This window comes from Barbus barbus (assembly GCF_936440315.1).
Source record: "Barbus barbus genome assembly, chromosome: 19".
Lineage (NCBI taxonomy): Eukaryota > Metazoa > Chordata > Actinopteri > Cypriniformes > Cyprinidae > Barbus > Barbus barbus.
The window spans coordinates 30,636,923-30,648,176 of NC_136747.1; the positions used below are offsets into that span (position 1 = coordinate 30,636,923).

General features: G+C 36.3%; 1 protein-coding gene across 1 annotated transcript in view; it reads left to right on the plus strand.

Moving 5' to 3' along the window:
- LOC306885835 (ras/Rap GTPase-activating protein SynGAP-like) overlaps positions 1-10,648 on the plus strand; it is a gene marked incomplete at its 5' end in the record, with an annotated part of 83,684 nt that extends 73,036 nt beyond the window's left edge. Inside the window, 5 exons of the mRNA XM_079442614.1 lie at positions 1,482-1,940; positions 3,325-3,498; positions 4,958-5,169; positions 5,258-5,330; positions 9,451-10,648. Coding sequence (XP_079298740.1) covers positions 1,482-1,940; positions 3,325-3,498; positions 4,958-5,169; positions 5,258-5,330; positions 9,451-9,480 — 948 coding nt within the window. The 3' untranslated portion in view covers positions 9,481-10,648. The remainder of the gene's footprint in view (positions 1-1,481; positions 1,941-3,324; positions 3,499-4,957; positions 5,170-5,257; positions 5,331-9,450) is intronic.
- Between the last annotated feature and the right edge of the window lie 606 nt (positions 10,649-11,254).

The following is an 11,254-nucleotide window of genomic DNA, read 5'->3' on the forward strand; positions in this document are numbered from 1 at the left end:
CCACCTAACATTAAAGTTTTTAAATATACTTTTATATTGCAATAATTTCACATTCAATCTTCAAATGTACAATGTACAAACAACATAAAGACAGTATATTTTTAATATTTATTAAATGGCATCTTTTTTATGATTGAAGGCCAGCATCACTGATATCAATACTACTGATGTCTCTATAAAAATAGTTTTTTCCCCTGAATATTTATCCATTGACTGTAGCCATTCAGCATTACAGTATAATTGAGAGCTATCAATTTTAACATTTATTAGACTTAACTTCTAATTTAAGTGAACTTCACTTGGTGAAGTGAACAATCTTCACATGAACCCATTGTAATAAATGACATATTTACCTACCTGTGCCCATCAGCAGAAATATACAGAAAATGAATAGTTATCAAACACCAAATTCTAAATTAAATATAGATGAACCCCTTAAAGCTATAAAAGTTATTGATTTCCTCTTTTTTCTTTTGTTCTTGGATTAATAGACATCACAGCAGCTGGTTATTAGCTTATTTGCCTGCTATTGCTTTAAAAGCTGCTGCTGCTGAAGGTGATGGGGATCTGACATGCATCTTATTTTCTCACAAATCTCTTAACCTTTTCTGACTCACTTCAGGTCTTAAAGTCTCTATTAATGAGCTGACGAGTTGAATCTGGTGTTTTAGATGAGGGAGGCAGTGCTGGGGTGCCTCAGGACAGTTTTAGAACCATTTCAGAGACATGTTCTTAAATGTGACGCATATATAACATATTGCATGCATGCACAGTTTTAAGGCAGCTTTAATCGCCTTAATTTCATGTCTTAACTGCCGGCATAACTAGGACATCGCATGCACGTAGTTTCTTTCACTGTTATGAAATGATACAGGCTACAGCACGCGCCGGTATTTGAAGAGCGCGTCTGAAACGTCTCCCGTTTGACGTGGTCATAAAGATGTTCTGCATCTAAATAAACGCAATCCTTTTCAAGAAAAAAGTGACCGAGGCAGCAGTTGTGAATGGGGAGGCCAACCCTAGCTCCACCACTGCGTTAATTACGTTAAATATTAAATATTTTTAATGTTTCTTCAGGATTTCATTGGATTAAAATTATAAAATTATTGTTCCATTGGATACTTAATCTTATATTAATAATATATAATATATTAATAATAATTTTAGTTTTTTATATATATTTTTTCTTTTTCATTTTAATGTTTTATTACAGTTTTAGTCATTTTGTTATGCTTTATCATTTTCATTATTTATTTTTTATAGATGTCTATACAATTCTATTGCGTTTTATTTCCGTTTGAGTTATTTTAGTAAATCAAGTTCGACTAACTGAGAAATGTTGAAATAAAATGCATTTTTGTTATATCTTATTATCTTTTATTTCCACTAATGTCACTGTATTTCTAGTAGCAAAAAGGATTTGTAAAGGTTAAGTTAACTCTACCAGTGTTGAGAGTCTGTCTGTGTGTGTGTGTTTTCAGGAGAATCTCCAGCAGCAGGTTCTGATGGGCATCGCCCCGCAGACGTCCACAGGCACGGGGACGCCCGCTTCTCTGGCCACGCCCCCCACCACCATCCATCCTGTCCGTCAAGCCTCCATGGCCCCGCCTCCTCCTCAGCGCATGAAGCCTCAGCCCTCCCACCAGCTGTCCGTCAGCTCAGCCGCCAACTCCACACCACCCAAAACCCGCCCCCAGAGCGGGAACCTCCTCCAGTCGCCCGACTCCAGCTTCGGGGGGAGGCAGTTGCCCAGGCAACAGCTGTCGGTGAAGGATAGCCCCGCCCCCGGCCTGCCGCATCAGTCCAGCACGGCCTCGGAGACCCCCGCCCCTCAGGGCGGAGCCAATGAGAGCACAGAAAACACACCGAGCAACCAACCAGCAAAACCTGCACAGCAGAGCAACCAACAGCACCTGCTCAAGCCAACCATGAACAAACAGGTAAACACACACACATGCACACTTATTCACTCACTCTCACACACACACACACTCTCTCGCACACACACACACACATGCGCACACTCTAATGCACACACACACAGTCTGTTGTCACACATGAGAATTGTCGTTCAGCAGACGCTTTTATCCGCAGCACTGGTGTGTGTGCGCAGGTTTGAGTCTCGTCTGGGGTTTGATTCATCTGGGGGTAATTGAAATTAAATGCAAAATGGGCATAAATGACGTCCGCAAGTCCTTTTGTGGGTCACTTCCTAAACTAGAATAACTAGTATTGTCAGAGTGCACAAAATACTCGTTTAAAGCTGACAGAGCATTAAAAAATTCTAATTTGAATGTAAGGAAATAAAAGTAAAATGGTTTGAAAATCTAAGACAGCCAATGAAATGCAGTCGTCTATATTTTTGTCATATCAAGTACAGAAACTTTTGTAGATCAGAGTGAAAGAGGTTTTGAATTTATTTTAATTGTTATTCAGTAAATATGCACTACCGGTCAAAACGTACATATTATGATTTTTCTCACCAAGGCTACGTTTCTTTGATCAAAAATACAGTAAAACAGTGAAATATTATTGCAATAAAACAGCTGTTTTCTGTGTGAATATGTGTTAAACTGTAATGTATTTCTGTGATCTGCAGCTGTATTTCCAGCATCATTACTGCAGTCTTCAGTGTCACATGATCTTCAGAAATCATAATAATATACTGATTTATTATCGGTGTTGAAACTGTTCTGCTGCTTAATATTTTTTTGAAACCTGTGTTTCTTTTTTCTTTGATTAATAAAAAGTTTAAAAGAACAGCATTTATTCAAAATAGAAATATTTTCTAACAATAGAAGTCTAATACTATAAATTTTATCCATTTAACACATCCTTGCTGAATAAAGTTTATTTAACTCTTTAAACTTTTTTAAAGTAGCTTTAAAAAAGAAAGAAAAAACATTTCTGACCCCCAAATTTTGAATAGTTTATATTGTAACAAAATCTCTATTTTGACTAAACACTGTTCTTTTTAACTTTATATATATTTTTTTAAATATTACAGGTCCCATAAAAAAAAGTATAAAAAATAAAAAGCAGTACAAGTGTTTCCAACATTGATTATAAATCAGTATATTAGAATGATTTCTAAAGGATCATGTGACTCTGAAAATACTGCTTTACTTCACAGGAATTAATTACATTTTAAAGTATATTAAAATAGAAAACATTTATTTTAAATTGCAATAATATTTCACAATATTGTTTAGTGAAATAATATTCAGTATTTTATTATTATTTCTGCTGTAATCTGTGGATGTATTCTCATGTCGTCTGTATGTCAGATGAGCGTCATGCTTTCTCTGTGTTCGTGTGTTTCAGGGCTCAAAGTCTCCGTCCACTCTCAATACTCCCTCAGCTGCGTCCGAGCGTACGGTGGCCTGGGTGTCCAACATGCCGCACCTGTCTGCAGACATCGAGAGTCTGCGTGTGGACCGCGAGGAATTCAAACTGAAGGAGCACTCTAAGAGCATGGATGAGTCCCGTCTGGACCGGGTCAGTTTTGTATCAAGAAGTAAAAAAAAAAAGTAAAGTCGTGACGTATTGTCAAGTATGGTGACCCATACTCAAAATTGGTGCTCTGCGTTTGACACACACACACACACACACACACCGTGAACACACACCCGGAGCAGTGGGCAGCATTTATGCTGCGGCGCCCGGGGAGCAGTTGGGGGTTCGGTGTCTTGCTCAAGGGCACCTCAGTCGTGGTATTGAGGGTGGAGAGAGCGCTGGACATTCACTCCCCCCACCTACAATCCCTGCCGGCCCGAGACTCGAACCCACAACCTTTGGATTACGAGTCCGACTCTCTAACCATTAGGCCACGACTTCCCCCTGAAAATGTGAAAATGTGTTGGACCAAGAGGTTTTTTTTTTCGGATTTGTTCTTGATAATTAAAGTTTTTTTTATTTAAGATTAAAACAGCATTAAATTGCCATTTAAAATGTTAAAAACAGGCAGCAAAACATACTTTTTTTTTTCATTTTAAGTGTGTTAAATTGTCAGTAAGATAACGTGCATTAAAAATCATAATGGCTTGTTTTTCATTTAATTTCTAAAAAAATAAATAACACTTATAAAAATAAATTTGTATTTTTATGCAAAATACTTAAAATTGTTTTGCATAAAAAATGAACACATTTTGCATTGTGACATTTTCTTGATAATTAAAGGCTTCGTAATGCAAATAATGATGCAAATAATCAGAATTATTCAGCATCACAGTAATAAGAGTTAAGGATTAAATATGTTAAATTACATTTACATTTATTCATTTAGCTGACGCTTTTATCCAAAGCGACTTACAATTGCTATATATGTCAGAGGTCGCACGCCTCTGGAGCAGCTAGGGGTTAAGTGTCTTGCTCAGGGACACATTGGTGTCTCACAGTGGATTCGAACCCGGGTCTCTCACACCAAAGGCATGTGTCTTATCCACTGCGCCATCACCACCCCAAATTACCAGTAAAATGAATGTCAGTGCAACAAAAAATTATTATAACTTTATTTAAATGAAATGTTTTGAATGATTAACATATTTAAAAATAAAAAAACATTCTATATGCAAAATATTTTAATTATATTTTCCATAAAGAAAATATAATTAAATATAATATATAATATAAATATAATTAAAATTAAAATTATTTATTTGACCAAAAGATTTGGTTTTGCATTTGACATAGTAATAAAAACTGTCCTAAATCAGCATAAAGTTTTCTATAAATGCACAATATGAATAATTTATCATAATTATTCAACATTACAGTAATGAAAGTTTAGTATTAAATATGTTTAAATATTAGTAAAATAATAATTAATACATTTTAAAAGGAATAAGTATTTTTATGTAAAACATTTACAATTATATTTTGCATGAAGAAACCCCAAATCGTAATGACTTTGTTGGCAGTGAGATTTACCCTCATGCTCGTTTTATACTCTGTGCAGGTGCGCGAGTACGAGGAGGAGATCCACTCTCTGAAGGAGCGTCTGATGATGTCCCACCGTAAGCTGGAGGAGTACGAGCGGCGGCTGCATTCGCAGGAGCAGCAGACCAGTAATATCCTGCTGCAGTACCAGAGCCGTCTGGACGACAGCGAGAGACGCCTGCACCAGCAGCAGATGGAGAAAGACTCGCAGATCAAGGGCATCATCAACAGGTCAGATGCGTGCTGTGCACTCGCGACTTTGTCCCTGCGATTACCAGAGCATCCTGGGAATGTGTGTGTGTGTGTGTGTGTGTTGCAGGTTGATGGTGGTAGAGGATGAGCTGAGGGGAAGTGGAATGCCTGACCTCAAAACCAGAATATTCACTGAACAGGTCTGTCACATGCACATCTGTAAACTTCATGCCACTCCACCAGAGTGAGCTGGTGCGTGACGTCATCACATCTGTCGTGTGTGTGATAGTGAGGTAGTGAGATAGTGAGATGTGATAGTGTAGTGATAGTGTGTGTGTGTCATTTGTTCCTCGGTAGCTCTGAATACGTCTCATCCAGTCAGAAGCTAGTCTAAATCTGTTTACTAACATCAGTTTGACTGGGATTAATATAATGATGAATATAGCAATAACTTTCCAATAGCTACAGTGATAAATAACTGTAGTGATAACTATACTGATAACCATAACAGTAACTATATACTGATAACCGTAACAGTAACTATACTGATAACTATAACAATAACTATACTGGTAACTATACTGATAACTATAACAGTAACTATACTGATAACTATAACAGTAACTATACTGATATTGAAATAACAATAACTACAGTGATAACTATAGTGATACTGTAACAACTATAGTAATAACTAAAACAATAACTATTAGTAATAACTATAGTAACAACTTACTAATAACTAGTGATAAATACTTACTAAACTGTAGTGATAACTATACCGATAACATGACAGTAACTACGCCGATAACTATAACAATAACTATACCGATAACAACAGTGATAACTATAGTGATACTGTAGTAACTATTAACAATAACTATAGTAACAACTTACTAATAACTAGTGATAAATAAACCAATAACTGTAGTGATAACTATACCGATAACCATGAGAGTAACTACACCGATAACTATAACAATAACTACAGTGATAACTATAGTGATACTGTAACAACTATAACAATAACTATTCCGATAACTATAGTAACAACTTACCAATAACTAGTGATAAATAAACTGATAACTGCAGTGATAACTATACCGATAACCATAACAGTAACTATACCGATAACTACAGTGATACTGTAACAACTATAACAATAACTATTCCGATAACTATAGTAATAACTTATCAATAACTACAATGATAAACCGATAACTGTAGTAAAACTATACAGATACCCATAACAGTATCTATACCAGTATATATGTTTGTATGTATGTATGTGTGTGTGTGTGTGTGTGTATGTATATGTATGTATATATATATATATATATATATATATATATATATATACTGTTTTATATTTACTATTTATTTTTAATCCAAATTATTAATGTGCTGATTGAGCAAACAGGAATTAAGATCATGCAACAGAAGTGCACTCACTCTCTCCCTCCTGCTCTCTCTCGTGCTCTCTCCTTACCATCAAGTAATTTTAGTAACTTATGGATTGTTTTATTTACTTGCTTTTGGCATATTTGACCAAACTACAAACTTCCCAATGATGTCTGTGAGAAAGTGATATTTGCTTGACAAGCTGTGCCACCACGCGCTCTTTCCACTCTGCGTGCTTATCAGCTCTGCAGGCGCATGTTTAACATTATATTAATGTCATACATCTACTTCATAGACTTATTTAAAATCTAGTAACTCCATTCTGTACTCTGTTGTTGGTGTTTCTTTTTCTGGACACAGCACTGTTCACACGCTGTGTGGTATCGGCCTTATACATCGGAGCATTTTAACGAGTACAGAAGCCTAGTATCGGGCCCAATACCAGTATCGGCACATCTGTAACGATAGCTTACTACAGTGATAAATATACCAATAACTGTGGTGATAAATCCAAAGTTCTGTCATGAAACTCTAGATGCGCTGTCTGATAGGTCTAACTCAATCTGACATCATGATATCATAACATGGCGCAGCTGATTGGTTCTTTTTGTATTGGCAGCCAATGAGCTTGCTGCTCAACATTCAAATATTTGGTTTGCTGTATCAGTTGCAGCTCGCTCAGAAACCTTCCACCTTCCCCAGCTCCACCTATGCTATACATGGGGGGTATTCATATGTGTTATATGTGAAGCGGCAGTATTTTTTACATGCTCACAGCAGCATGTTGTGGATGTATTGGCAGTAGCAAGTCTCGGTTCTTGCTCTGCCGCAGCAGATCTATTCCGCAAAGACCAAACACATAAACATTGTCATGTACATTACCATCCCAATCCCTCTGAGAGTTGTCATGATAGAACTTTAGTGATAACTATACCGATAACAATAGTCAAAACTATAGCAATAACTATACTGAGAGCTATAGCAATAACTATAGTGATAACTATACCGATAACTATAGTGATTACTGTATTGATAACTATACCAATAACTATAGTGATATTGTAACAGTAACTATAGCAATAACTGTAACAATAACTATAGTGATATTGTAACAGTAACTATAGCAATAACTGTACCAATAACTATACCGATAACTATAGTGATATTGTAACAGTAACTATAGCAATAACTGTAACAATAACTATAGTGATATTGTAACAGTAACTATAGCAATAACTGTAACTAACTATACCGATAACTATAGTGATATTGTAACAGTAACTATAGCAATAACTGTAACAATAACTATAGTGATATTGTAACAGTAACTATAGCAATAACTGTAACAATAACTATACCAATAACTATAGTGATATTGTAACAGTAACTATAGCAATAACTGTAACAATAACTATACCAATAACTATAGTGATATTGTAACAGTAACTATAACAATAACTATAGAGATATTGTAACAGTAACTATAACAATAACTATACCGATAACTATAGTGATATTGTAACAATAACTATACCGATAACTATAGTGATATTGTAACAGTAATTTACACAGACAGTTTAATGAAGTTGAAATATAGCACAAATGCATTTGGACTACAAAATCATAAAAGCATAAATAATATTGTGAGCTTGATGTTTTAAAATGTTTTTGTTTGTTTTGGGGGGTTTTATATACAAATATGAAATGTGAAACGCAACTGTTCTGCTGTGATCTTTGTTTGAACTATTTTCATTAACCAGTTAACGTTGACAATATATCCTTTCAATAAATTGAAATTCAAATATTGAACTAAAATGTATATTAACTACTCGTTTTAACTCTTGTATAAATGTCAAATTTGCTATGGTGGTTTTCAGGGAAAACTTCCCTCTCTTGGTCGTATCATGTTACTTAACAAGGTTGTACGTTATAAATATAAAAAGTAAAATTTTTCTGTTTCTTCTATGTGGAGTTGTGTTCATTTGTTTTGATTTCTCCACGAGATTCTCTCACACAGACGGGCTGCGGGAGCTTCAACTGGCGCCACCTTGTTGTTATTGTTGATTATCCATTATCAATCGCCATTTACACCGAATGTACTATCAGAATCATTCTCGCCGAAATTTCGGTGCTTCCCTAATTAGTTTTTTAATCAGATTAGTTGTCCAGTCGGGCAAGTAAAATTCTCTTTTCACTTGCCCCTTCAAAAACTCCACTTGTCCCACACAAGCATTAATGTTGAGCGTACGATAATGTTCTGTTTATTCTGCAGTCTCTTAAAATGCTCGAGCTCTTTAAAGCAGGATGAATTCTGATTGGTTATCAATTGCTCTGAAAGTGACTCCAGTGATATCGTTCCTCTGTGTCATTATCATCATGAGTGTGGACTTCATTATCAGAGCCATTATTAAAGCTTTACGGTCATTGTTGTAATAATGGTTGTTTGTGTGAATGGGCCTTTTCAGTGAAATGGCATGTAATGTTGTGCAGTGTTTTGTTGTGCCGCCCAGCCCCAGCAGTGAACACTGCATGTGTGTGATGAGCTGAAGAATCACAGTGAATGAGGGCCTGTGATTGGCTGACAGTAGCAGCATGTCCTCAGAGGGAGGGCCTGTGATTGGCTGCTGGAGAATGACTTGAATTCCTTCTGTTCTGTCCTCCATGTCTGTTTCCGCTCGTCTCATCCACTCATCTTTCCATTTATTCACGTCGCTGACTTTCTTTCTTCAGCTGAACAGCAGGAGATGTTTAGCTGAATGTTCACGCTGCTCTTCTCCATGCGATCACTTTCATATTTTCTATCCACATGAGTTTATTTTTAAATGTATGATGAATATTGACTAAGTTCTTGCTGTTGAGATGAATTTGAGTGTTTTAACGGATCGGGTCACTGATTCTCGGCTTCTGTTTCTCCCTCAGCCGATTTATGGTGCCCACTCTGGAACATGATTGGCCCGTGCAGGACTAGCGGACCTGTGATTGGTTGAACCTCAATCCAGGAGCGTCTGACGATTGGCTGAGAGAGAAGAGAGAAGCGGAGGCTGAGGACGACCAACTGCAACTGGACAAACTCTCTCTCTCTCTCTCTCTCTCTCTCTCTCACACACATTGAGAGTATATATATGTATATAAGTGATATATAACTATATATCCCTCAGGTGTGTCTCTCTTTCTCTCTCTCTCCTGCTGTCTTTCTCTTTCTTCTGAATTTTTGAGCCAAATGGACGACAATCAGCATCTTGAGGCCGAAACAATCACAACGATAGCACAAAGAAAAAGAGGCAAACAGACGGATGGAGAGAGAGAGAGACAACTTTATACGCTCTCATTCTCTTCCCATCATCCCCTGCCTCTCTCGCTCTCTCTCTTTACTGCAGGAGTGTGTTTGTGTACGTGTGTGTGTGTGTGTGTGTGTGTGTGTGTGTTTGATCAGTTGCAGCCTCAACTTCCTAATAATGACTCAATAACAAATCTTGTTTTTTTCAAATGATGTTTTGAGGGGCTTGGTTCTTTCTGAGCCAATCAGACGTCGGTGTGCCGCTCAGAACCCCGCCCCTTCCTGTACCAAGCGGGGGGGCGGGCTCTCCTCTCCGTGCCTAAAGAGCTCCATCGAGAACAACAGGGCAAAAAAAGACTAGACGAGTGAGTCGGACACTTGGTTTGTTCCATGATCACGCGTTTGCTCATCTCTGACAGAGACGGTCATGTGACCCGCTGGCTTCGCGTCGTGGACCCAAGAGAGGAAGAGCGGTCGTGGCTTTGCTGTTTTCTGGGTTTTGTGGTGCTTTGATGGTAGAGAGCGAGCGGACGTGTTCGTTTACTGCTGGTGTGTGTTTGTGCCAAACGCCCAGATGACACGGTTTGAGACGCGACCGAGCTAAATCATCCACTGAAGCTCTCTTCAGACCCAGTGAGCCGCCCGATCCGATGCTTCACACATCCCACAATGCATTGAGAGACAGTGGAATGTCTAAATGTGTATGATACTGATTCATTATTATTCAGTAACTCTATCTTATATTCAAACTTTAGTTTAACTTGAAATTGTGACAAATATATTACTATTGCACAATAGAATGTACTTCTGTAAGTAATATTTTGCAGCACTTTGTTTACCAAAAAATAAAAGGAATTATTAATTTTCGATTGAATCAAAAGATTAATTAAATTCTTAGGGTTTATGCCTTCATTTGATTACTGATGTTTTTTAGTAAATTTGTATTAAATCATAAACATTTTCTTAGGCCTTATTATTATTATTATAAAATTAGACTTTTTGATTATTAAAATAAATAAAATTAAATGGATTTCAGAGGGCCCTACATTTTTCTTTTTCTTTTTTTTTACTTTTAATAAATTGTTAGTAAATTGTATAAGTTACATCATTTCAATTAATTATGCATGTTTTTTTATTACTAAAATGTAATTTAAAAATTAAAATGGAATTACATAGAAAAAAATCATAAGGCCCTATTATTGTTCAAATTAATTCAATTTATTTGATTCAATCATTAAAGCATAATGAAGAAAAATTAAACGGGGAAAAAAAGAATTTGTGAAAAAAGAGCAAGATTAACAGATTAATTAACCATAAATGGAATCCAGAAAACTGAATTTGAGAGAAAAATCAAACAGATTTTAAATTTGCCTTTGATGAATTTCTTAGAGTAATTGAGGTGGTAAAGTGTTTCTATGTGCTGTTGGGACCAGTCTCATTTTATAT